Source organism: Musa acuminata, unplaced genomic scaffold (assembly GCF_036884655.1).
Source record: "Musa acuminata AAA Group cultivar baxijiao unplaced genomic scaffold, Cavendish_Baxijiao_AAA HiC_scaffold_519, whole genome shotgun sequence".
Taxonomy (NCBI): Eukaryota; Viridiplantae; Streptophyta; class Magnoliopsida; order Zingiberales; family Musaceae; genus Musa; species Musa acuminata.
In genome coordinates, this window is record NW_027020764.1 from 1 (window position 1) to 25,624 (window position 25,624).

At 38.6% G+C, this 25,624-nt stretch overlaps 4 protein-coding genes across 13 annotated transcripts; 2 read left to right on the forward strand and 2 right to left on the reverse strand.

Moving 5' to 3' along the window:
• Positions 1 to 62: 62 nt before the first annotated feature.
• On the reverse strand, positions 63 to 4,303 carry LOC135661135 (zinc finger protein CONSTANS-LIKE 9-like). Of its 6 annotated transcripts, none has more exons than XM_065176468.1 (5): positions 3,985 to 4,303; positions 3,637 to 3,729; positions 2,511 to 3,186; positions 1,582 to 1,806; positions 63 to 391 (listed from the first exon to the last, which is right to left on the reverse strand). In XM_065176468.1, the coding sequence occupies exons 3-5, from the start codon at positions 3,084 to 3,086 to the stop codon at positions 65 to 67; spliced, it is 1,128 nt and encodes a 375-aa protein (XP_065032540.1). In that variant the 5' UTR covers positions 3,087 to 3,186; positions 3,637 to 3,729; positions 3,985 to 4,303; the 3' UTR covers positions 63 to 64. The 6 variants fall into 6 exon arrangements, with proteins under 6 accessions (XP_065032540.1, XP_065032539.1, XP_065032536.1 ...); XM_065176467.1 differs by having other exon boundaries at positions 3,913 to 4,303; XM_065176464.1 differs by lacking the exon at positions 3,637 to 3,729.
• A 1,095-nt stretch (positions 4,304 to 5,398) lies between these two features.
• LOC135661139 (calcineurin B-like protein 3) lies at positions 5,399 to 15,364 on the forward strand. Its single transcript, XM_065176479.1, has 9 exons — positions 5,399 to 5,526; positions 7,098 to 7,252; positions 7,410 to 7,492; positions 7,825 to 7,884; positions 8,559 to 8,667; positions 10,154 to 10,206; positions 11,276 to 11,356; positions 13,205 to 13,317; positions 15,043 to 15,364. Exons 2-9 carry the CDS (start codon positions 7,129 to 7,131, stop codon positions 15,098 to 15,100), a joined length of 681 nt encoding a protein of 226 aa, XP_065032551.1. The 5' UTR covers positions 5,399 to 5,526; positions 7,098 to 7,128; the 3' UTR covers positions 15,101 to 15,364.
• A 700-nt stretch (positions 15,365 to 16,064) lies between these two features.
• LOC135661138 (E3 ubiquitin-protein ligase RGLG2-like) lies at positions 16,065 to 21,231 on the reverse strand. Of its 5 annotated transcripts, none has more exons than XM_065176478.1 (12): positions 21,073 to 21,231; positions 20,435 to 20,622; positions 19,261 to 19,345; positions 18,241 to 18,381; positions 18,042 to 18,155; positions 17,854 to 17,951; positions 17,525 to 17,604; positions 17,229 to 17,334; positions 17,006 to 17,133; positions 16,721 to 16,880; positions 16,425 to 16,481; positions 16,065 to 16,356 (listed from the first exon to the last, which is right to left on the reverse strand). In XM_065176478.1, the coding sequence occupies exons 2-12, from the start codon at positions 20,612 to 20,614 to the stop codon at positions 16,276 to 16,278; spliced, it is 1,230 nt and encodes a 409-aa protein (XP_065032550.1). In that variant the 5' UTR covers positions 20,615 to 20,622; positions 21,073 to 21,231; the 3' UTR covers positions 16,065 to 16,275. The 5 variants fall into 5 exon arrangements, with proteins under 5 accessions (XP_065032550.1, XP_065032548.1, XP_065032546.1 ...); XM_065176476.1 differs by having other exon boundaries at positions 18,042 to 18,116; positions 21,073 to 21,207; XM_065176474.1 differs by having other exon boundaries at positions 20,435 to 20,689; positions 21,073 to 21,204.
• Positions 21,232 to 23,335: 2,104 nt separating this feature from the next.
• LOC135583268 (BTB/POZ domain-containing protein At1g55760-like) lies at positions 23,336 to 25,624 on the forward strand. The gene is made up of 4 exons (XM_065176470.1): positions 23,336 to 23,986; positions 24,368 to 24,516; positions 24,588 to 24,706; positions 24,792 to 25,624. The coding sequence occupies exons 1-4, from the start codon at positions 23,868 to 23,870 to the stop codon at positions 25,392 to 25,394; spliced, it is 990 nt and encodes a 329-aa protein (XP_065032542.1). The 5' UTR covers positions 23,336 to 23,867; the 3' UTR covers positions 25,395 to 25,624.

Below are 25,624 nucleotides of genomic sequence, written 5' to 3' on the forward strand. Positions count from 1 at the left end.
TAACTTTGATGGGAAATTACATTTCCGATATAACATCCATTTTAGTATTTGCCAGAGTCTAAACTTACTTGCGTGTTTTCTTCTTTTCTTTATAGCGCATCACAGCGCTATCCCTGCTGGCTGTAGGCAACATGGAACTCTCAGGTCCAGCTGGGAACACTGGAGGCTCACCCATAAGAAGCATTGATGACACACCACAATCTTGATAATCCCGGGCACTGCTTTCACCAGTCAAACCAGAAAAGGAAAAGGATAGACAGGAGTGGGCTTGTCGTGCTGGAAAAAACATACTTGAATCCACATTTTGTCCTGGATTTGACATCACAGAATCAGCAGAGACTGCATTGCTACATGTTGTTGGCAAAGGCTTAACCTGCCCCTCAGAAGATGCCTAGGAAAGATAATAGGGACAATTATTTTGAACAAACAAGAGACCACAAGAGTGAAAAATGTTGTCAATCTTAAGTATACTGCTTGATGACACATAAATAGATAAGTAGTTCACAACTTGAAATCATCAGTTGATAAAATTGGCAAAAGCTGCTTAAACAGTTAATTAGGAAAACAAAACACAGATACATACTACCATGTAAACCATTTTTAAATTATGTAATCCAAAGAAGCATCTATTATGTTATCATATGATAGCTGGTCACTGTCATGCATATATCGTTTTTTTTAATGGATATAGTAACCATGCACAGCACAGCATCGTATCTGTCTCAGGTAATTCAATATGAGACTCATCAGGTGTTTCACAAAACCATGTTGTCATGAATATACAAGGAAGGTGATGACTCTTGAGCTTGACTAACATATTGGAAGTGATGGAAGCAAGCAGGGCAGGCGTAAAATAACAATGTTCCTTCCATTGTTGGCAACTAAATTCTGCATGAATTAATCTATTGTGGCATGAAATCTCTTACCAATTGTAATCGGGATATTCAGATAGGGTATTGACATATAGATAATATCAGGCAATTATCAAGGACATTGAGACAATGAGAATAGACGAAGAAGAAATGGTTGAATCAAGATGTAATTGCTAATCCACAAGTGTGCTTGTAACCAATGAATTAGTTAGCAAAATTATGTCATCTTCTAACATGGTTGTAGAACACAAGATATATTTTTTTTTGTAATTCCAAAGAAAAATGGAACAACATGCATAATTTTTTTTTTCAAGCTATAACTCATCAATTGTAACATTTATGTCCATCGAGCAGTTAGTTCAGGTTCCTCACAAACTCACAACTAGTTTAAAGCATTCCTTCCTCTTAAGTAAGCACTTGAAATCTGACAACCTTTACAAGCCACAACAACAACAAAGAATCATAACCTCAATGAAGGGATGAATTTCTATGAAACCATCTTTTCTTCCATAATAAAAATCCAAAGAGAACATGGTGCAGGAAGTACTTACTGCATGACAACAAAATAAAGTTGAGCGCACACTAGGTGATGTATGTAGCTGGTGGAGTCTGTTGAACTAGTGTTTGATTTTAATTAAAAGATAAAAAGAATGATGGTGTTTGCTCTTAAAAAAACAGAAAGTGCAAAAGCAAAAGTGACAATATGTACCTCTCCAACAAATTCATCCTGGCAGTTCGAATTGGCAGCACAAGTGTCCCATGGATCAAAAATCACATCTATCCCGTGATCATCAAAAAGATGCCCTGTTTGGTTATGAGATAAACCAAAAAGTTCTTCATAGTTTTGAAAAGTCAAATCCACATCATCCAAATTAAAATCATCACAGAGACCATCTTTGCATAATTCAGAATCATTTGTCCCAGGACAAGATAACTGCAAATGAGTCAAAAAGCTATTGGCAATTGGAATCAGTATAAGAAGCTAAACATTGAAGTGCACTTAAGCATATTCTCAAAGAATAAGGACCGTACTTAGATCTCACAGATAGTGCATCATATATTTAAGTTACAAATCAGTTTCTCTCAGCAAATTTTAATCCTTCAGCCCAAATGAAGCTTCTGCAGCAGCCGAAGATGAGTTTACTATAATCTATTGTAATTTATGATACCAGAGGAATGGAGGAACACCTAAACCTATTAATATATCGTGTAGGCTGCTCATTAATGAGAAAAGCAACTACACATCTTTTCTGGCAACAAAAAATGAGGAATGAGGTGTAAAAGCAGCATGGCTGAGGTTCTCACTATGTGAAAATGCCAGAAGACCTGATACTTTGGTAGACTGTAATTAATGGTACCAGAGTAATCAAGGGTACACCTAAACATATTAATCTATCCTGTATAGATACTTGTTAATGAAATTAGCAACTATACATCTTTGCTGGCAACAAAAAAAGATCTGGAACATAAAATGCAAGTCAACTCTTGGTATCAAGTCTGTTAAGGCAAAAGAGGAATTTGAATTGTAGAGCTGCATTTGGTAATTGAATTTGTAGTAGATTTTTGTCTAAAAGACAGCAACCATTGATGGGCTCTAAAATTTGAAGCTAAATAAAGTGAACTAAAACCTAAATGCACCTTAGGTGTAGTTGAATCTACTGAACCAGCTACCAGATCAGCAGTACAGGGCATCAAACATATTGCAGGCCTCGAAGATGATCCAATCAAGGAATCAAACTTATCAAAAGCTCCTGGATTATTCAGCTTGCCTGCACCAGAAATGCTGTTTTCCGGATGTCCCCAACAATTAGTAACACTGTTCTCATCGATGGTCATCAAGCCCAATCCCTGTTCACAATCAGCATCCTCTATAGGAGGAAACTCCTTAAAAAATGGCCACATTCTCGAAAGCTCAGCTGCAGACGGGCAACCTATGTAGCAATTTATTGTCTCTCTTTTATGTCCTTTGGCAACTGCTGATCCACCATCCTTATTCCAATCACAATTTTGGCAGAGTGAAACACTTTCCTCAATGCACCTAACAAAAGCAGGTTGTGTGCTGCAACTGTCACACAAAAGAGTGCGCGAATGGCGTCGAGAAAGTGCATTTGCAGAATGAACAATGCGGTCACATGACAAGCACAAAGCAGCAGCATCGGACCTGCAATAGATGACAGATCTTTGCTCCCCACAAAAATCACAAAGATGGCTCATGCTTCCTCACTCTCAGAGGACAAGCAAACAAATCAAATTCTGCTCCTGTTCCTGTGGCTTAACAAGAAATGTCCTCACTGTCGTAGTTATCAGCATACTCCTGAAAAACTCGATCAATGTCAGCATATATCCAAAAGAAAAAAAAACCTAAAAGTTATAAGTGACTAAGTTATACTTGGCTAGGTTTCAAATTAGTAAAAACAAAAAGAGAACTTTTCAATGCATTTTCTCAAATTTAGCCAAAAAAAAGTCACAATTAATAGATTTTGTTATAAAGAAAGATTTGCCAGCCTGAGTTCATTAATCATGATAACAACAAAGAGCTAAGGTTAAAGCTCTAACTCCCAACATTGCTTACATACGAATTGCCAATCGAAATTTTTTATCTTATTGTAATAAAATCTCCACTAAGGAATCTCACAAATATATAGATTCTTTCAATCTGGCAACCTGTCTTTCAAAATTCACAAAGGCAATGATCTAAAAAGTACTTCTTGGAATCTTGGAAGCTGCCTAACATCTAAAAGCGTATACGGAAAAAGCAAGAGACCTCCATGAACAATCCAACTTCACCGGCAAAACTACTATGTCCAGCGAGAAGATTCCATGCTTCTCAAAAGCAACGTTTGGGAAACTGAAGAATCTGAAAAAGGATACTTTTTTGGTCAAATTCGACTTCCATCAAATCTAAGAAAAGTAAACTGATAAGACCAAGGTTGAACTATGCATCGCTTAATACTGCGTCATCATCCCGCTAATTATCCAAGGAACGAAAAGACACACAGACAGCTTGTACGAAATCCACATCAAGGGGAAAAGAATCCACCTAGCGAAACGACTGATCATGACGCAAAATATCTAACGAGAATCAACAACAAGCTTCCTCGAAATAAACTACCGATTCATGGAGATCTTATCAAAAGCTTTCTCTTTCCGTGCACGGAACAAAAGTGGGAACCCTAGCAGAAGACGAGGGATGCAAAATCGAATTCCCACACGGGAGGAATCGTCGACGAACAGATGGGAGGGAAGAAAGGCGGGGAGGAAGATGACAGGATGAGGAAGCCGGAAGGGGTTCCCGTGTACTAGACAAACTACTTCTACTCGTTTTTGAACTACCCGTTTTGCACCCGCCGTGTGGTTGGAGCCGGAGATGGAGAAGGTAGCGAAACACAGGTGGGCCCCGCATACAACTCCAGTTGAAGAAAGGGACGGTACGGGATGAGGGTGGGTCGGTGAAAGGTAGTGAGTGCCCTCCAGCGAAAAGGCGACCGAAGGCGTGCCTTTTGTTTTCCTCGCTCCCCGTCCTTTTCGTTATTATTGCGCTTCCGTGGGGGCGTTTTGGGTAAATCGCGAGCGGGAGGGATCAGGTGGCGGCCTGTGCGGGCCCCGCGGACCGCCGCGATATCGAAGCAGGCCATTTCTCGAACCCACGACGACCTTTTCTTTGCCGTGCATGTAATGACTCTTCTACCCCCATTCCTCTTTTACTGTCATGGGCTGGACTGGGCTGGGCTTAGGCTTGCATCGTCGACGGGAAACATGTAGAGATCAAGTAATTTATTGATGGTCAGATTACATGATCGTAAATATGAGATATAATCGATGACTGCTGCGGTATCAATGACATCATTGCAACTAAGAGCCAAAGAAACTATGCTACTGGAGGACCAGCAAAGGTGACTTCGAGTGTGCTATATCCCGTACTAAGATTCTGACTCCGGTGTCCCGTGCAAGCCACCAAACAGGGGAAGCGCACTTCTCGTTCGTCGATAAGGTGGGCTGAGTGACATTGGACGCATCCTGGCCGTCCGTCAAAAAAGAGACGTCTCAGTTTACCCGTCATCAAGTACGGAGCAATGGAAGCCGTCGGATGATACTTGCACGGAAATGATTGGAAGGGGAAACCACATGGACGGCTGTGATATTTTACCTGACAAATCGAATTTGAGAATATTTTTGAGATTTTCGCGTAGTTTTACTCTATCAAATATATTAAACAGTTCTAAATGTTAAAATAAAGAAAAAACAAAAAAAATGATGATGATAATATTTTCTTACAGGTATTAATGATGATGACCCAAAGAAATATCACAGATAATAACAGAGATACCGATCCAAGATGACATCATCGAATCCCCAGTCCTTGATTCGTTGGTGTCGATGTGGCTCGTACGTGTCGTATGAGAGCCGAGTGGAACTCACACGACCGCATCAACATCAGCAATAACGGGACGGGCGTACGTGTTTCGTACGCGAAGAAGCGGCGTTAATGACAGAAATTTAACGGACGTTATGAGACGGTGGAGCTCGGGACTGCTATATAAGCAATGAGGCCTTGTTCCGCGAGAGAAACGGAGAGGAAGAGCATCGTCATCATCGTGTCGCCGAACGCGGCCTACCCATTCCTCGTCTCTTGGATTCCCGTTCTTATTCAGCGGTAAGGTTCCCTCTCCGTGTCATTTCCTCGTTGCATCTTCGGGGTTGGAACCCTAATTTTGGTTCGTCTTCTTGGATCCGTGCATTCAATATTCTTCCCGAATCGGGGACCCCTCGATCGAAACGACGGTGTTGTGGATCTGTTTGAGATGGCAATATTTGGCTTGTTTTCTAAGAGAATTTTGTTATTTTCTCGTTGGGTAATTAAGCGTTCTGAAAGGACGATCTGCAATGTTTCCCCAGATTTATGTGTATTAGTGAAGTCGTAGATTGGGGAAAGAAGGAAAGGCAAAATTTTGGGGCTGAAGGAAAAAAATCTGGTTTGGTGTCGTGGGGAAGGAGAAAGGTACCTTGAAATTCATGTAATAGATTGTGCGAGAGAAATGGAATTTGTCATAAGACAAATGGTTAATTGGTTGTAGTTATATGGGAAGGGTGAAATTTGCTACTAATATTCATGGTAATTAGTATTTTCTCCGCATCGCTTTTACATTTAACTATACAACAAATTCATAGTCGTTTTGATTCGAAAGGGATTAAATTCATGATCCTTTTGATTCGTAACGGATTCCTTAAGGTGGTCGCTTTGTCCGTAAGTTGGTTATCACTTCCCACCTGTTTTAATGGATTTTTCCGACTGTTTTCTTTTACCAGTATGAGTGGTCGGGATTATTAAAGAATAATGAGATATTGTTGTCTCAACTAAATTTGTATATTGCTTCATTCTCTGATCTCTTTTCGGTGTTCCAACCCTGGCAAGTTATTTGATTATATTACATTGGACATCAACTTTGGTTGAGATTGAATTGATGAAAACGATAACAAGTCCTCGCTGGTGGTATCCTATTTGCTACATCCGTATCACAGCTGAGTATCTGGGATATTGTCAATTTAACGAAACCTTGAAAATAATGTTCAACAGCCGAGTTGGAGTTCTGTGCAACACTGGCAAAAATAACCTTTCTTTTCAGATGACATTTTGTTTATATTCACATTCTTTGATCACTTTCATATGGGTTTGGATGATTTATTCTCTTATCCCTAAAAGGCTGGACCATGTGCCTGTTGGTCTCTACATAACATTGACATATTGTCAGAGGTGCACAGAGTGTTTAGTGTCTATGCCTTTCTAAATGCTCCTGCAATTCCAGTGCCTCTGTACAAACTGGAAATTAGTTGACTTGTTAGATTTCTTTTTAATTATAATTCCTCTACCATTGTGCTGAAAGATTGGGGAGCAAGCATATCTCTTAAATTCAGAATTGTTCATTTTTTGGTTCCATTTTGTTCACAATCTAAATTTCCATATCTTCATCTCCCACACTAGTCATTTGTAAAGTTTAGGAGTTTCTCTTCCACCCTGATCGGTGCTTCCTGCTAGTCAGTGTAGTGAAGTCCTTGCATACTTCCAATTTAATCAAGTTTCTTTAGTCCTTTGTATCAGAATCAAAATGAGGAGAAACTCAAAGTATATTAGAATTTTTGCCACAACTTTTGCTGTCAAGACATATATTTTGCTGATTTTGCAGGAAATTTAATTGTGAAATTCATTGGTTTTTATTACAATTGCAGGAATGGAGTGTATTGATGAGTTGGAATTATAATGTTGCAGTGCCTAGATATTTTCAAGCATTCACTTGCTGTCTTGCTAAGGTGTTGTGATATTGACCTGTACAATCAGGCAAAGGGTCTTGAAGATCCTGAGGTTTTGGCCAGGGAAACCGTTTGTATGCTCATACCACTTCCTAAGTTGTGATCATTTATTGGCAGTGAAAATAAGAATTTTTTTGCTTTTCTTGCACCTGTCCTTTGATGTGTGTATACTTTACAACAATGAAGTCCGCAAAGTAGTGGCTAAAACATTGTATGCTAATTTCTTTGCAGTTAGTGTAAGTGAAATAGAAGCACTATATGAGTTATTCAAAAAGATCAGCAGTGCTGTAATTGATGATGGGTTGATCAACAAGGTTTGCATCTTATCTACTTTTCATGCCTATAAAAATATTTTGATAAAAAATTCCAGTCTCGTAATTTTTTGCTACATTCCATAAAAAATTTTGAACTTGACGAACTGGCAGTAGATTTTGCATGATTCTTTATTCTTTTGCAGTTATTAGATGTGTTATTAAATATTAACCTTTTCTTATCATTTAAAGTTTTGAAATCGTAAAGTTTGTGCCACTGTCCTGTTATAAGGGGTATATGCTTTTCATTTAAATTTAAGTTGTCAAGGTTTAATGAACAAAGTGCAACGATTCTATTATACAATTGACTGCTTGCTTTAATCATCATGTTTCAGGAAGAATTCCAATTAGCTTTATTCAAGACTAACAAGAAGGAGAGCTTATTTGCTGATCGGGTATGCCCTATGGAACTATTTGGTGCTTGATTTTCCCTCTGGATCAAAAAAATGTTTTTGTTTCTCTGTTCTGGAATATCATCACATGTTGCCAGGTGGTTGCTTCAACAGGATTGGAGTATCCCAGTGTTGAATTGCATTAAAAATTTCATATCTCGGTTTACATCCTTTACATTTTTTTCTGGGTCCGGCAATCTTTATCTCAGTTTCTCGTTGCTCACATAGGCCTCTCCTCTTTCACCATCTCTTTTAATAGAGTTGCCTTGCCAAGGCACTTATTAGTCTTGTACTCTGTCTAAAGCCACATCAGTTGGCCTTAGTTATAACCAGATAACCAATTCTGGTTTTTGGCATGGCTTATTTCTTATTTATGTGTACCATGTGGTCTAATTTATAAGCCTAAAGCTTTGAACGTGTTTTTATCATGAGTATACAGTGTTTTTCTTGGAGGGATTCCACACTCAAATTTTCTGTGCATGATTGAAATACAACCACTGGTTTCTGGTTTTATGCCAAGTCTAAATCATAGTAAATTGATTTTTGTTGGTTTATGTTTCCAACATGTAGTATGGGCTTTTTTTTAATGACAAAATAACAAGGCCGGTAACTTAGTGTTCTTGTGTTTTTTGTACATATGAAATTTCTTATGGCTTTTATAATTTTTAATTACACAGGTGTTCGACTTATTTGATACAAAACACAATGGAATTTTGGGATTTGAAGAGTTTGCACGTGCTCTTTCTGTATTCCATCCTAATGCTCCAATTGATGATAAGATTGAGTGTAAGTCTGTCAATGTTACTTCATTAATGCCTTGAAGAATTCTCAACATATACAGACTGTATGGTAATCAAATATTTAATTTGATGTATCTGGTGGTGCAAGTTAACCAAGTAAAGCACCACAAACATGTTGAAGCAATGCAATTTGATGTAATATACTCTCTTTTGTTGTTTTCTTTGTTCAACTTGTCTGGAACATTCTAGCAGACAGATGCCAGGAAATGTTTGAATCCCAATGAAAAAGATCTGAAGTTACTATTGTTTTGTTAGATCCAAAATCCAGTGCACTGTATATGCTTTACCAAATATTTAAATCTTATCACTTGAGTCTGTGTTGTTCAAGTTTTCTTTATTAAAATGTTGTCTTGGTAATTCATATGTTGTCACGTATCACATGCTAGCAATGTCATAGTTGTCTGGTTGGTTCCCTCCTATATCATGCATTTCTGATTCAATAATGTGTGAGTTGCAATCTGGACTATTCTTTTAAAAATTGTCACTATAAGTACCCTTAATGTAAATTTCTGATTCAATAATGTGTGAGTTGCAATCTGGACTGTTGTTTTAAAAATTGTCACTATAAGTACCCTTAACGTAAATTTCTGATTCAATAATGTGTGAGTTTCAATCTGCACTATTCTTTTAAAAATTGTCACTATAAATACCCTTAATATAAGCCCAAGCTTTTTCATTTGTACTATATATTCAAATTGTTTTCCTATTTAACGACAGGAATATAGTTTCAGGAACCTTTTGTCTTATTTGTGCTTTTTGGTATGAATGTTGGTTCTGTGTCAAACTTTCTTCACCCCCATCTCCTAGCTTCTTCTCATACTTGAGGAGTCCTGGAGGGTTGCTCTGTGGTTGCATGGACATATATTCTGAGATCCTACACGCTAACTAACTTTTTAGCTCTGAAGTCCATATCTTTCCTAAATTTTCTCTGGTGTAAAATATGACATTTGCTTTAGGGGATTGACATCATCTGGGTAGTAGATCATAAACATTTTTATTAAATCTTTCTATGGAGCCTTCTGGATTTTGAATTTTCTTCTAACACTACATTGGCATGGTGGAAAAAGCTTTGATCATAATGACTATAATATTTGTGTTAGGTCTATGTCACTCAAAATGCTACATTGAAGCCTTTCAATTCTATATTTCCTTTTGATACAGTGTCCTCTAAGATTTATATATCTGATATATCATTTCATGCTAATATCAACAACTAATTAGCTGGCAATTGCTAGATCATGCATTGCCATTTTCTTTTCGTCGTTTTTTTTTCCATAGTTGTGATGGTCGTGTCTCAACTCTTTTAGATGGATTGTAGACAGGATGATGTGGGAAGTTGCTATAAATTTTTGGTATTTTGTTTCATTTTTTCCATACCAACTACCCATATATGCTAACTTTGTGTTTTTCACTGGCCATATTTTGTTTTGATGTTTTGATAATGAATAACCTAATGTTTTCTTTTGTTACAGTCTCTTTCCAACTATATGATCTGAAGCAGCAAGGTTTTATTGAAAGACAAGAGGTATTCAGTCAATAATAAAATTATTATGATTCTGTATATAATAAAAAATTCAATAATGAAGACCTTGTGCTAACTTCGATTCTCATATATGAACAAGGTCTTGGAATCTAAATAGCCTGTTACAGATACTTGTGACAACATAGGTTCTGTTCTCCAATTAACATATCATTTCTTAACTTTAACTCAGTGCTCTAACCAACTATGTTAGTTTGTGTCAAAATCACTTTCTTAGCTTCTAGTTGATCATTCAATTGTTAAATCTAGTAAAATCTATGCTCTTAAGATTGATGTTTGCCGCCAGAGGTGATACTGTTAACATCTATATGATAAATGTATTATCATGCTTAATGGTATTGGTTAATATAAAAGAGCAAGCAAATGACGGAAACATTTAACTAAAACAAAGTTATTTAACGCTGATGATTATGAACCAAATATGTTTTCTGCAAATTTTCTCTGACAGCTAATATGGTAACACCAAGAAACATGATATCAGCATGACATGCTACACATTGAGAATCTAGAGCTATGGATGTCAGATGACCACTTGTTACAATAAAAGAAATAAGCAAATCTTTCTATGTAACAGTTTTCTCCACATTGCTAACGGATGTAAGTTGCTAAATAAGCTACTGCATAAATTTGATCAAAATTTTCATCCACATTTCGAACAATGACACAGCTTGTAGTTTAGCAACTTTACCATCAGGCCAATGTCAATTAATTTTTGCGTGTATACCCTGTCAAAGATTTCGTATTTGCTTGCGAACCCATGTGAAATGCATAGTATCTTGTATACCCTTTAGCATGTTATAATTTATTACATGACTTCTATTGAATGAATGACATTGAGCATGTGTAATATAGAGAAATATATATGTGATATTGAACTTAAGAATAAAAGAAATACCAAGAAATCATTGTTTCTTTAATTAGCTTGTCTATCTATTCACAGTTGACTTGTTATTTTAGTTAGAACAATTTTATAGCTTATCTAAGCAATTGATTTATCGGGTCATATGTGTTTCATTTGGTATCGAAGTATGATATAACGATTTATTCTTTACAGGTGAAGCAAATGGTCGTGGCAACTCTTGCTGAGTCGGGCATGAATTTGTCAGATGAAGTTATAGAAAGTATTATTGATAAGGTGATTCTAGCATTTTATGTTGTCTTTATTCCTGATATAAATTCTAGTTATTACATACATGATGTCTTTGTGCTCTTTAATGAGTAACCAATTCTAATATTATGATATTTTGCCACATCTTTGCATCACTTATTTTGTATGATTAAATACATGATTTTGTTTAAACTATATCTTTCCTTGTTCTATTAGTCCACCACAATCTTTGTGGAAGTTGAGTGATTGTTCTATTAGTCTGTGCGACTTGTATTAACTTAACCTGCAGTCATTTATTCTAAGCATGATTGTTACTTTTGTAAGGTTGTATGTACTTGAGCTATTGCCAGATAAAAAAAAGGTGTTGCTGGAAGAATATGAAATGAGATTGAATAGGCCGTAGCGATAAACTATTTTGATGGTCATAATTGCTGAAAAAATTTGCATGGTTGGAAGATGTGATCCTAGTTGGATCTTGATAATATAATTGGCAACACGTTTTCATTGCAATCTTTAGTGTTGTCTCAAAATTTTCTAATTACTACATTTATGGCTGTCATCCTCCTCAGTTACCATCTTCAGCATTTCTGCACATTGGTTAATGGCAAGATGCAGAGAATCATTTAATATGTTTTGGACGTACATGAAGTTGACCATTATCGCCACAATTGAGGTGCAAGTCAAGAGAAGACCAAAGACAAATTTGATTAGAAATAACATATGTTATGGCCTTACGACTGTCAGAAGAATTCCGCAATAATAATGCTAAATGGCTTGAAGGATCCATGTGATCCAAAGTAGTCGGGTATATGACCTACTGGGTTTTTAATTTCGAATGATACCGTCGATTGGGCCTATTGCCACCCCGTTACCATGCGAAATCGGCCGGTGACGGTCAATTTCAACCGTCGCTGCTCGCTGCCGAGTGGTATTAGCCGAGGGAGAAGGAAGAAGAGGGAGAAGAAAAGGGAAAATCTGGAGATCTAGTGTTGCTCTCCCTTGACGATCCCGATCCATCGTCGCTCTCCCTCGCCGGACACCACAGATGAGATGTCGGCGACTTCTCATCCGCGTGGGGAGAAGAAACGAGGCGACGTCATGATTTTTTTTTTATTTTTTAACTTTTATTATTATATATATATACATATATATATATATATATATATATACATACACACACATCGAGCGGTACGCTAAGACGTACTGCTCGATATACTCATACCAAGCTGAGCTCGATACTCTGGTATGGTATGAAGTTACAAACCTTGATGGCCTGTTATATTTTTAACCTCCTGGATTTCAATTCTGTCCAAGTATGAGATGGAAATAGATTCAACTACACAAAAGAAAAAAAGTTGCAGTAGAATTGTAGTAAGTGCATGTGATGACCAAATATACTGCAACATATCTTAGGGACTGAAAGAGTAAAGAGGTAAAATGGTGTGTTAAGTTGTGGTCATGTTGATCCAAGTCAATGTTAATTCTTGGCTCTCAGTAGTTGCAGATAGCATACATCTTATATAGTTGTTACAGGAGGCGAAGAAGGCATAAGTTTTGGTGTGACTGGTATCAAGTTTTAACTGGTTGGATATTTACCTTTGGAATATATGCTTTATATTTCCAGTTTTGGTAATTGGAGATGCAAATTAGTAAATGTTCTGTCTCATGATGACACGGACAGCACATTGATGTTTAGCTACTCACTAAATTGACTTGTGATTAATGAAGTTATCATCTGACATCTAGTCGTTTGGTAACCTAAAAATCACATCATAAGCATCATTATTGTTTCTTTTAGTGAATTGTTTAATTAATAATCTTGTTGCACATTTCTAACTTGACTTACATGTGTTTCTTTCTTCTGTTGATTCTCAGACATTCGAGGAAGCTGATACAAAACATGATGGGAAAATTGACAAGGAAGAGTGGCGGAACCTTGTCTTGAGGCATCCTTCTCTGTTGAAGAACATGACTCTTCAATATCTCAAGTAATAATTTTCACTCTTGTCATTTCTTTTTTTTTTTTCAATTTTGATTTTCTAGATGACTGTTACATTTGGTGATAGCAATAGATTCTAGTTGATATTTTGGTATAGTGCGTCACTTCGGAGGTTTTATGATCATAGCAGCATCATTTTTGAGAAACTGCTTGGACCAGTGTATACCAGTCTGTAAAGAACTAGGTGCTGATCAACCTGCTTCGACTGGTTTGAGTCTGGTTCGAGGTTACCATCTAGTAACTCTGCAAAGCCGGGCTTAACCCATTCCTTTCTTTTTGTGAATCAATAGTTGTAGGGTTTTCAATGATTTAATCTCACTTTCGCATTCTCTGAACCGGAGAAAGTTCTGACTTCTGATCCTCATTCACTGCTATCGCCTGCTGCTCAACTGCTGCGGCCCCTGTCCGGTATTCCTCCTCTCTTCCTCTGCCTAGTCTTGTTCCAGCACCTATTCTCTTCCTCCACCTTGCCTTTTTTCCTCCACTACCACCCTTCTCTCTGCCGTCTAGCATGCCAACATATTATGTGTCAGCGTGCCTGTATGTACCAGACCTTGTCCCCGGACCAGTAAAGATCTTTGTACCAAAAATTTTCAACCATGCTTAGTGGTTCCTTTTTTTGTCTGACAATGTAGTATCCAAAATAGTTATATATAATATTTAAGTTTCTGTTGTCAAAGAAATAAAAATTGCTCTAGGTGTCAAGCCGTATATTATATAAAGGAACATATTCCTGGAGTTTAGGACCATAAATAACAGTATCAGGAAATGCTCACAATTTATATTTACCAATTTTACTGGAATTATCCATGAAGAGTTGCATACACAAAAGAAAAGGTAAAACAAACTATGTGAATGCTGCTTTTCTGTTTACAAGGCATCACAACTTTCAGAAGTTAGAGTTGTTCTATTATGAGATTGGGTCTGAAATAGGAAGGCTTGAGGAGTGGAGTTTATGATTAAGAAGTTAAGTTTCTTATTTCTATGGAATATTGTGGTTGCTAAGTACGCTTCTTACTAGCAAGACTATATCAAGTTTTCCACCCAATATGCTTTTTCAATTCTTATATATTCCATCTTCATATGTTATATTTTTTGATCTACCATTTAACTAATTTATGCATGTGAGACAATCATATTAATGTGGTACCAGTAAACAAGGCATGGTCTTGTCCTTTTATTTTGAACATTATTATTATTATTATTATTATTTAAAAACCTGCAGTGAAGTACACATGTTCCTGTTTTAACTCATTTGCTGAGTGCTGAAAAGTGAAAACCATTCTTTATGGCTTTTACTTGTTAATATAACTGTCTTTAATATTGAATCTATAATTATTATTTTTGGTTTATAACTGTATAATAAGATCTGGTCTGTACCTCCATAATGTCTTGCATGCTGTGTCACATCAATTACATATATCGGGCACATGTCAAATAAACTAGAAGATCATTATTTCTGTATAATGACAATTAAAATTTTCTGTCTAGATAAACTAAAAGGTCTTTGTTTCTAGACAATGAAGCAAAAAAAAAAAATCTTTGTTGTATGAATATTTAAGCTTGTCAGCTGAATTCATTAAAGAGAACATCTAATTTGCTTTTTTACTTATGAATATTCTTGTTATGGAGTTCATGCATGTCATCATGTAGTTAAAAACTAGTTCCAGCTAATTTACCACGAGTAGCTAATCAATGTGTTTTCTGTCACCAGGGACATCACAACTACTTTCCCGAGCTTTGTTTTCCATTCACAAGTTGACGATACCTGAGCATCTGATTCTCTGTTGCAATTTCGCGGACCAGCATATTTGTTGATTGACTTCTTCGATGTTTGGGTGATGTCAGATAAGTATCTGACCAAGAGATAGTTGATTGGTGTTAGGATTTTCTTCTCTTCATGGTTTTGTTTTGTGAGTGAATGATATCCTTCTTAATTTCTATTATCATCTTTTGTCGAATTATGTAAAGAATAACACAAAGTGACGAATTGCGTGAAAAATAAAATAAGAAAACATTAGTTGATTTGGCTTTAAGATGGCTAGCATACGAAGAACACACGCTAACGGTGTTTGAAGTGTTCGGGCTTTTGTGTGATGCTTTGGAAAAGTTTCCCATCCCAACTTGATGGTTAAATCTTCTTTGGGGAAGCTTTAAAGCATTGATTTTGGAAATGGTATATGTATTGTTTTTCCAACTCCTTGTAATATGCTTTACTGTCTATTTCTCTTTGGAAATAAGCTATCAAGTCAAGTAGTTAACGAAGAGTGCCTCTAAATGCCGTTTTCCATATCTTTAATTTAAATCCTTACTCTATAGATTTTACATATAAAATATCTAACACACTCATCTTAGATTGAGGTTTGAAATCTCATCAAAATACTGGTCTGAGTGTGAGATACCTACGTCGACTTTGGAAATCTCATCAGATAAATTTTAAGACATCAACTAACTTTGGCTGACGACTATCTAATCCTTCAATTGGGTCTCATTTTCTACCATTCAAGGCTGCTCGATCGAGTCTCCACTCTTTGCACCAATTAGCAACACCATTTCAAGCTGTCCAAGAAATAGTGCTCCCAATTTTTCGTACACGTGAAAAGCCAATCAGCTGATGTGGTAATCAAGTAGGTGTGATCGATCCAAATCTGAGAGCCAACCTGATGTGGTAATCATGTTGTATTAGTTCTCAATACAAATGTCACCGATACATCAGCATCATCTTAAAACAGAAAGGGAAGAAGAAAAGCCAATGTATTTAGGTAGACAACCATAAATTACAAAATCAAAAATAAAACTGCAACCCAACAATATACACAATTCATTAGTAGATCGCATGTACACCATAAACATATCAGACCAACAGCAACAACCATACGAGTTCAAAGAAGCCTTTATGGCAATGCCGAGACGGCCAACAGCTCCTTTAAACATTACATCTTGAGTGTTAATAGAGTTTAATCCTCTTGGCTATCGGGCTCGAGCAAATTGGGCAGACATTCAAATCCTTCCCGCAGTCATAGCAAGTCTGTTTACACAAGACATTGTTAGTACATGTCACAGATATCGCAAGCAGCAAAGAAAAGATATATGTACCTGATGCCCACACCCGAAAGCTAGGTTCTTCATTAGGTACCCACATATGCCACAGATCTGAATGTTTTAGAATTCATTTTTATTAAAGAAAGCGTATTGACCAGACTTTATCCCTTTTTTTTTGTCCTAATTTGGTACTCAACAGATTGTATGAAGTTAAAAGTCAGAAACAACAAAGCCCGACAGTTTGCTTATCGACAAGCTTCAAATTAAATCGGCAACCTCTTTTTCTATCAACTAAGAAACTTGTAAAAGGACTGCAATGTGAGATCAAGTCATCTACAATTCTGACGTACCTTTCTCTCTTCTGTAGAACTCTCTGATGTCTCAGCAGGGATGCTTTTTTTCAATCCAGTACTCCGATAAGTAATGCTTGATTCTGGGCGTTTTGCAGTCGAACCATTACCATTCACTGGTGGCGGAAGACAAAACCTTTCCTCAATTCCTCTACGATTACTGAGAAGCAAGAAATTAAACAAACTCAAATACCTGGCAGTTTGTTACTACACAAAAAAGGAAGATAGAAAAAACCTATCAGCTCTAAACCTCTTGAAGATAAGACTAAAACATTATCTTGATACCCGAGAAGTTGGAGATCCAGTGTTGCTTTGTATTGCGAAGGAATTTCCATCAAAGCTGCAAGTGCAAACTCCGCCTCCATTTTGCTACTGGTGATATTTCTCGACATGATTTCTGTAAAATTCACAAACTGCATGGTAATAAAACAAATGTCAAGTGATTTTTCCACACAAATGTAACATGTTAGACAACACACGTGTCTGAAATGTATGTTCAGCCTATTACCTGGAAATTATCAAATGCCCTAGAAGGTATGTTATCATCAAATTGCTGCATCATGTCCCAAGGACCATCACCGACTCCAACAAGAACTATTGACAGTGGATAATCACTACAATACCAAAGATGTAAATCAGAAGATCAGACAAAATGTATATATATATATATATATATATATATATATATATATATATATATATATATATATATATATATATATATATATATATATATATATATATATATATATATATATATATAAAGAATTGGGAATGCCTCTTGTGGCAAATGCCACTATTTACCTAGCTTTAACAATAGCATTTATAGTATCTCTCTCTTGTGAGCTTAACTGACCACGATCTCTGTCCACACTACGTGTAACCTAGACCAAGTTTAAACAAAAAGGATTAGATCAGCAATATGCAGAAATTACACATGAACTACCAGAATATGATAGTCTATGAACTTCAAGAACAAGTCCATCAAATACAGCTTTGTCCTAAAGAGTAAGCTGCTCTGGAGAGAAAACAGAATCGGAAGGATCAAAAGATGCATCTCATAACTGTCATGCTCTTCAAAAAACATCTCAAATAACTGCCATGTTCTTCAAGAAGCAGCTTGAGTAACAAACCTGTCCATCTGCTATAATAAGAAGAACATGATACTGGCCACCACTGTGATCTACGATGCTGATAGCTGTTTCAATTATTGGAGCAAAGGATGTTGGACCTATTATAAATACCAATAACCATAACTAACCAATTTGAAAATTTCATGAAGTTCGTGTAATTATAGGGAACCAAAACTACATGAACAAACCAGCAAGACGAAGTTGTGGAACTATTTCTCTGTATCTTTGAAGTGCTTCCTCAAAGCCATTACACGGTCGGTTGTCTGGAAAAAAACTGAACACTTTCTGATCATGAGTGGTTGCTGCAATAGAAGGTAGCTTAAAATTTCTAACAACTATAGATAAATTTTCCAGCTGAATAGATGTATAAGCTAGAGTGTAACTAACCATCTCCAAATCCAAAGCAGGGAATAAGGTTATCCTCATCGAATGCAGAGAGAGTCCTTCCAATGATTGATATTGCTTTTTCATAAGGGTTTGGAAAATGATCCATATCATGTAAACTTCGTCGATTGAAAGAAACCTTACCTAATAGCAGATTGCATTGACAAATTGTAAAAATGTCAAAGGCTCAATAATTTTATAACTTAATAATAACTAGCATTTTATGCAAGGTTCGTAATACCGTACCATACCGGTATTTCGACTTGGGCTCGGTACCGGTATGGTACGGTATACCGAGCGATACACCCGGGTGTACCGAGTACTGTAGCACTGCTACAGTACTACAGTACACTCGGACCGGTAACAGTCGGTCCGTGTATCGACAACCTGTCAGACCGATACGTACCGCCCGTACCGAGCGGTACAGCTCGGTACGGCAGACCCTGATTTTATGCTCTTTTAGTGTAAGACTAACTAAATCTAGATATTCTAACCACGATAATATAACAACAAAACCGTGAGCCCCCAACTCCGACTAGAATAATCAATCCAAAAAATATTTTGGACTTGCATTACATAGAATCTTTAAACCAAAGGAGAATGACTCTTCTTTGACAAAGATTTGCAATTAATACATGCAAGCAACAGATGACCGATTGTGGAACTGTGATGATCAGGCAGCAAATCACCTTATACACACAGTCCTAGAAAAAGGGATATTGCTGGTATACATATGTAAGATTTATAAGGTGAAACTTTATGGTTGAGGTTGATCAATTCTCTTGATTTTAACCAATATGCTGAGTATAGTTAGAATAATTTCCCTGTAAAATCATATCAGAACATGGTTCTGTTTGATCAATTCTCTTGATTTTACCAATATGCTGAGAATAATTAAAATGCTTTCCCCAAAATATCATTTAACTTTGTCTTGCAATAAGTAAAATCATGTCAGAAATTGTTTCTCAGAAATAATAGCAAACCAACAACATGAATAATAGCAACACTGAGACAGGAACAAACCTGTCCACTCATTGCTCTTTGTAAAATCAATGCCAACAATCAGATTAGATGATTCAAGACCAGCATTTGAAAGAGCTTCTGTTACCTGCATTTAAAAGGCGGAAAGGTATTAATGTAGCTATAAGTTATGTGACAAAGAATCATAACTAGAGTTTCTCTACAGGGGCTATCATCAATTTCAACTCATTAACGTAGCTTAAAGTGCCAAATGGAATAGTAAAATGTTCCAAAACGTTAGCAGCATACTGTATAGCTGACGGCTGATAAAACTTCTATTTATTTGAGTTATTGACCATCCCTCAATATATGATATTCTAACATCAGTTAAAAGTGAACCTTAAACCGCACTTATGGGGAATTGGTTATTGCTCCTTTCTTCCCTCGCCTCAGAAGTGCACAAAGATGCCATGTTGTCAGAGCCCATGGTACACATTTCCAATATAGTTGAGTTTTGAGTCAACTAAGCAAGTTTTTGAATAAATTTAGCATATTAAGTTTTGTTTTCATAAATTCCTGAAGTCCTATGTTCCACAAAAATCTGAGGAGACCAAATTTTAACCTAAGAATCACAAATAATATTGCATTTTGCCCTATACCCAATGTTTTCTTTTGTGAAAATAAATTCGGTGTGGGACTCGACACAAGCCAACATAAGTGATCACATATTTCCGAGCTTACATATTGATGTCCTCACCAGACAACATCAAGATCATCCCATCATCAACTCTGATCATCCTCCATTCAACCCCTTGTCAGCTCCAATCACCATCTTTGCAGTTACACGGTCCGTTAACACATGAATTCGGGCCAAGATTCACTTTCATAACATAGGTAGCAATCTAGACCTTCCCTAAAAGGCTAATTATAACTTATTACTTATTCTTGGTCCAATTAATTCCCCGTCTTGTGCACATACAAATACTCAAAGTGACTGTAATCCTATAACTCATTTTAAATTTGGGATCATGCATGTAAAGTATACAACCCTATATCATTCCTGTGCTCACTTATCAACCACAAATTTAGGATCTTCTTTATGAGTGACGTCTGATCTTGTTCTAAAACTTGTCAAGTGCATACTAAGAACTAGACCATAGTTTCACAAATTGTAGTTAAGCAACATCAAATGAATGCTTTTAACCTCGCATGGTGAAGACCCAAGAGCATAACGTACCTGTTCAACAGAGTCGTAATCATCGCCTATCTTCGAATACTTCTTCTGCAACCTCCCTGTCGCCCTGGGCAGGTCATGTGCCCCCGGGTGTGATGAGTACCTCGAAGTGCTCCGTGATGTCGTAGATACATATTGCGGATAATGATTAGACCCTCTGGACTTCGATAATTTTCCTCCCATGGCCAGAGCTGAAATATCGCATAAGATCTATAAGAATCGTATGCCTTTCTCTCTCTCTTCCCCAAGCAAAATGCTCTGTTCATGGTCACAGCCAGAAATTAAAATAGTTTTTCACTGTTCGCACCAAAATCCTCCAGACGAATTAAGCAAGCATCAGAACTACAAAAAATTCCTTTCGCTGGAGTTCCCGAATCCATTCAGATCAAACCAGATTGCAGTTCGGTGAACGCTACGAAAAATTAGATCCTTTTCGCAATACAGGGGCAAAACCCTCTTAAATCTTCCGGATGGAAAGTAAAACAAGCAGAATCGAGCAAACCTTGTACCTTTCCAAAACCTAATCTTCCTCTAAACCATCGATATATCGACAAAGACCGAACCTTTCTGTACACTAAACTGAAAGAAAAATAAAGTTCGAAAGACGCAGTGCAGAAAGAAGCCAAGGAAACCATACTTGCCTTCGATTAGAACATCACGGACGAAAGAACAAGACGAAGAAGGGCGGAAGAAGCACGAATCTGAGAACACCACCAGCCGCTGACGGCGGAGAAGGAGAACCGTCGAACGGAGTGGCTCGCGTGGATGTTTCCTCGAGTCGGCGTTCCAATGGCACCTCGACTCCTACCCAATTTCACACCGAGGCTGACATAGTGGAGCCCACGTGGGCTAATCCTACAAACGAAGGCCGGAGTTTAGTAGCGAGTAACGAATGTATGAGTGAGTCTAATCGATGGTTCTTTCTCGTTTAAAGTTTTGATTGCATCACCAGCCGTCGATCTTTTCAACGGCATTTTTAATACGATAATATAAAACTAATGGATAAGAATAAGAGACCGATATAATCCAAAAGTACGCAATCGGTCTTATTGGGCTGCGAAGCGGACCTTTCAAAGCCCGGCCCATAATAGGCCCAAATCTCACAGAGGTGACGAACGTCAATGGATCATCGTGTAAGCATCGAAGATCGTCGTTTAAGGGGACTGCAAGCAAGTGGCGTCCACAATGAACAAAAAAAATCAACAGTAAGAAATTATCAATAGTAAACTTCTTTTTATGTTTTTTCTTATCAGTTCGACTTAGAACTCGATTCGTTTTTTGATTTTTGATCACTTATATTCGAATTCGAATCAATCGGATATAATGCATATAAAGCTGAGGATAATGCAGCAAGTTGCTTGCTATGATAAGATAGTGTTCTGAGGCCCTCTCACTTTCCATCAAAAGGAAGAGACATCTGTCTATTATTCAACCACTTGTAAGCCATGAAGGGACGGCACAAGGCAGGAGAAATAGAGGCAATGGAAGAGAGAGGCAGCTTGTCAAGTGGGTTCCATAGCTTGCATCACCATTGTCACCTTCAACAGTTGTGTTGCTTTTGGTGCAAGCAACAGATACCACAGAAGAAGTCCCCAGTGGCCCTCACTGACGTTTGGTGATAGGAGAAGAAGGGATCAGCTGAATCCATCTTGTGTGCCATACAATCCAACTAGCTGTCAACCCCACAAGATTCAAATGATTCAGAATCCAAACACAAGGAGATATTTTTCTCATTCAGAATTTGATCATATAATATCATAGCCATCATCATCATCTTTTAAGATTGATTGAGTGATCTTTTACATTGAGAATTAAGTGTTTTGGATGTACATAGTAAAAGGCACTACTGGAAAGCAATGGGACAGAGCAATTAAAGACAGGTATATGGCTATTGTTGGGGGTTACATACAAGTCGCTTGCAGCAGTGGAATGCTTTCAGATTCCAGTGGGTGGGAGTGGAGCCACCAAGGATTCAAAGATACCTTTCTTGTCTGCTTGGGATCTCCAAAGAATTAAGAATAGGAGATGGATTAATTTAACCTCTTGTTCTTATTCATAGTTACAGGTGACATGACTCAGATCTTTGACACACAACATTTGAAGACTAAACGTATGCTCAGCTTGCTCTGTTACAAGCAGTGTCACCACTTGTACCCATGTAGACAGACTTCTCTCTGTGAGCTTCATACTGACACCTCCATGCTGTTGCTGTCAGATGCATCTACTTGTCACTGACCACTGTCCAGACTGAAGAAGAAGTAGAAGAAGAAGAAGAGCCATGCCGCTTGGATGCCCACTGGCAGGGTTTATGATGCATGCTGCTGAAGTTGAAATGTAGATTGTCACCAGTGAATTGCAGGGAATTTCCAATTCAGTGCTACTTGTGCTGTTGGTGGGCAACTCCCATCAGCCCTCTCCAATTCATTCATCCTCTGAGGTGTCGCCTTGTGATTTAATGTGATGGTGACATTGTCCTTCTGTTTTTGTCTTCGAATGATGTCACAGAAGACGTGGTGTGGGTAATGTGAAGCTAATTTTATGGAACAGAGTGCAGGTAGGAAACCTTTGAACCTTCTTGCCCGATGGATGGGATATGCTTTACTACTCTGTCCGATCATGGTTGATGTCTGACAGGAGAGTAGCTTTTGATGGAGGAGTGTCTCCTGGCCAAGTGACGCCGGAGTCAACATGGAACAGAAGATGATGGTTGACATGTTCCTATGCCATCTCAGTAGATGACCAGACCTGCAATTTTACAGGAGACATGTAGATTATAGGAATATGAGTTGGGTCAATCTGATAACATAGAGGGAATGCTACAGCTTAGGCAAGAGGTCATATCGTAGATGCAAGTTCTTCAAAGAAATCCTCCAAAGCAATCACTGTTGAGGCTTGAAATGAGACTTCAAGAGTATCTTGGCAATTTCACCATTGGTTTGGAGGATATCGAGCCATCACATGTCGAATCATTTGAATGGTTAGATACGACTCCTCACCTCACCTCGCCTCATTGTTACGGACGGACAGAGCTTTAAAGAATAGCAATTCTGGAACTTGGGAAGTGGAGTGGAAGCCAATAAAAGAAGCACCTTTCCTCCCTCTCCCTCTCCCTCTCCCGTGCCTCGGCCTTTGATGGCGTGGAAGCAATTACTTTGAGCCTTGCGTGCCGGATTACTCCTGGAACAGGTTCCCCTCCAATAAGAAAGAGACCCTCTTTTGCTGCTCTCCTCCCCTGTTTCCGGTTTAGTTGAGGACTGGACTGGTACTGTTATTGTTTGCTTTGCCTTGTGTCTTTTGGAGTTCATGAGTAGAGGGGAGTGGAGGAGGAAGGGAGGAAGCCCAACGAGTGAAGCTGGGAAAGGTAGGGGAGCTGCTGGGGATCTTCGACTGCATCAATGAAGTCACCGCAGCGATCGCGGCAGCATCATCGGCGGGGATGAGCGAGCGGGCATGCCAGGTGGAGACCACGCCGCGGCTCGCGCAATGGAGGATCGAAAGCCTCGCCTCCTGCACCTACCGCAAGTCCGACCCCTTCAAGATCGGCCTCTGGAACTGGTACGTGCGCAAGAGATTGTCCCCTGCTTCTTTTTCCTGAATTTAGCGGATTTAATATTGACGAAGGGGCAACTAGGAGTTCTCCTGCATAAAGATCTGGTCTTTCATGGACGTAACGAAGAAAGTTGGGATTTTGGAGTTGCAGATCATCTCGATGTCCTCTAGTATCCTTCGGTTCATCTTCTTCTGCTGTTTCTTTTGCTGCTTTCCGACTCTGTCTGGAGCACTCTCTTCTTCTTCTTCTTTATGAACACTGGAAATCATGATTCTTTACTTCTTACTATCAATTTCTTTTCTTTTTCCCCGTAGATTGATGTCAGATGCAGTGTCTGAAGTATAGAATCTAATCATTCGATCCTTTGTTTTGATCATGATAAGAAGGTATCTTGCAGTGGAGAAGAGTAAACAACTGTCTGTGAAGCTGTTCCCCGAGGTTTCAAGCCTCACGAGGGAGCAGCCGCCCATTGCCTCCTTTGTCATCAAGGTTGTCTCCCCATCATCTCCAAACCGCAAGACTCTCATCCATCCAGGTCTTGTTCTTCCCTGCCAGAAAATCTTCCTTCTTCTTCTTCTTGTACCAAATAAGTCTTTCTGTGTGCAGGAATCTGGGACAGGCAGCTGAAGAACAGCGACGACTTTGTATGGGCAATCGACACCCTGCTCCCCGGCAGATTCATAATCGACGTTGAATTCCTTGATCTAAAGATTGTGCCGTCATCAGTATGCACATGCATTTCGCTCATGAACTCTAATCTTTAGATTTATCAGCATTGTCTTTGGCTTTTCTCATGTTCTTGGACTTCAGGGTGGCGAGCCTTCTTCAATTTGGGGCAGCTACCAGGTCGCGAAGCACTCGGCGGCCACCGCCCTCACCACTCTCGGCCGGATGCTGGCCGACGGCATCCACACCGACATCACGATCAACGCCAGGGGCGGCAGCATCGGCTCGCACCGCGCCGTCCTCGCGGCGAGGTCGCCCGTCTTCCGCAGCATGTTCTCGCACGACCTCAAGGAGAAGGAACTCTCTGCCGTCGACATATGCGACATGTCCTTTGAGGCTTGCCGGGCCTTCCTCGACTTCATCTACGGAAACTTCCAGGCCGACGAGTTCCTCGGCCACCGCCTCGCACTCCTGCGAGCGGCCGACAAGTATGACCTATCGGACCTGAAGGAGGCGTGCCACGAGAGCCTTTTGGAAGACATCGATGCTAAGAACGTGCTCGAGAGGCTGCAAACCGCTCACCTCCACCGTTTGCCTGAGCTGAAGAGCAGCTGCATGAGGTACCTGGTGGCCTTCGGAAAGATCTATGAGCTCGGTGAAGATTTCAATGTCTTCCTGCAGACTGCCGATAGGGAGCTCATAGCTGAAATATTTCAGGAAGTTCTTGCTGCCTGGAAAGGTTTCTAGTCCACCATCGATGACAGAGAGATCATGGTACATGCTTTCTGTGAGTTCCTCGCAATCTCGTCTTCTCTGGTTGGGTGTCACTGTATACAGGGGTTGCTGAAAACACTGTACAGGATTGATCATCACAAAATGTGTGCATTCTTTAGATCGAGAAGAATATGTATGTATAATTTGATTGGAAAAAGGAAGATCTGCATCCATAATACACAGCATTCTGTTCTTACCACAAA

Excerpts from the sequence above, each read along its gene's own strand:
- LOC135661138 (XM_065176478.1), bottom strand. The coding sequence starts at position 20,614 with ATGGGAGGAAAATTATCGAAGTCCAGAGGGTCTAATCATTATCCGCAA. Across the intron at positions 18,382-19,260 it reads AAAGAGCAATGAGTGGACAG|GTAAGGTTTCTTTCAATCGA; the intron begins GTTTGTTCCTGT and ends ATCTGCTATTAG. Across the intron at positions 17,134-17,228 it reads GGGCATTTGATAATTTCCAG|TTTGTGAATTTTACAGAAAT; the intron begins GTAATAGGCTGA and ends ATTACCATGCAG.
- LOC135661135 (XM_065176464.1), bottom strand. The coding sequence starts at position 3,086 with ATGAGCCATCTTTGTGATTTTTGTGGGGAGCAAAGATCTGTCATCTAT. Across the intron at positions 1,807-2,510 it reads TAGATTCAACTACACCTAAG|TTATCTTGTCCTGGGACAAA; the intron begins GTGCATTTAGGT and ends ACTCATTTGCAG. Across the intron at positions 392-1,581 it reads AGGATGAATTTGTTGGAGAG|GCATCTTCTGAGGGGCAGGT; the intron begins GTACATATTGTC and ends TATCTTTCCTAG.
- LOC135583268 (XM_065176470.1), top strand. The coding sequence starts at position 23,868 with ATGAGCGAGCGGGCATGCCAGGTGGAGACCACGCCGCGGCTCGCGCAA. Across the intron at positions 23,987-24,367 it reads AAGATCGGCCTCTGGAACTG|GTATCTTGCAGTGGAGAAGA; the intron begins GTACGTGCGCAA and ends CATGATAAGAAG. Across the intron at positions 24,517-24,587 it reads CAAGACTCTCATCCATCCAG|GAATCTGGGACAGGCAGCTG; the intron begins GTCTTGTTCTTC and ends TTCTGTGTGCAG.
- LOC135661139 (XM_065176479.1), top strand. The coding sequence starts at position 7,129 with ATGTTGCAGTGCCTAGATATTTTCAAGCATTCACTTGCTGTCTTGCTA. Across the intron at positions 8,668-10,153 it reads AATTGATGATAAGATTGAGT|TCTCTTTCCAACTATATGAT; the intron begins GTAAGTCTGTCA and ends CTTTTGTTACAG. Across the intron at positions 11,357-13,204 it reads TAGAAAGTATTATTGATAAG|ACATTCGAGGAAGCTGATAC; the intron begins GTGATTCTAGCA and ends GTTGATTCTCAG.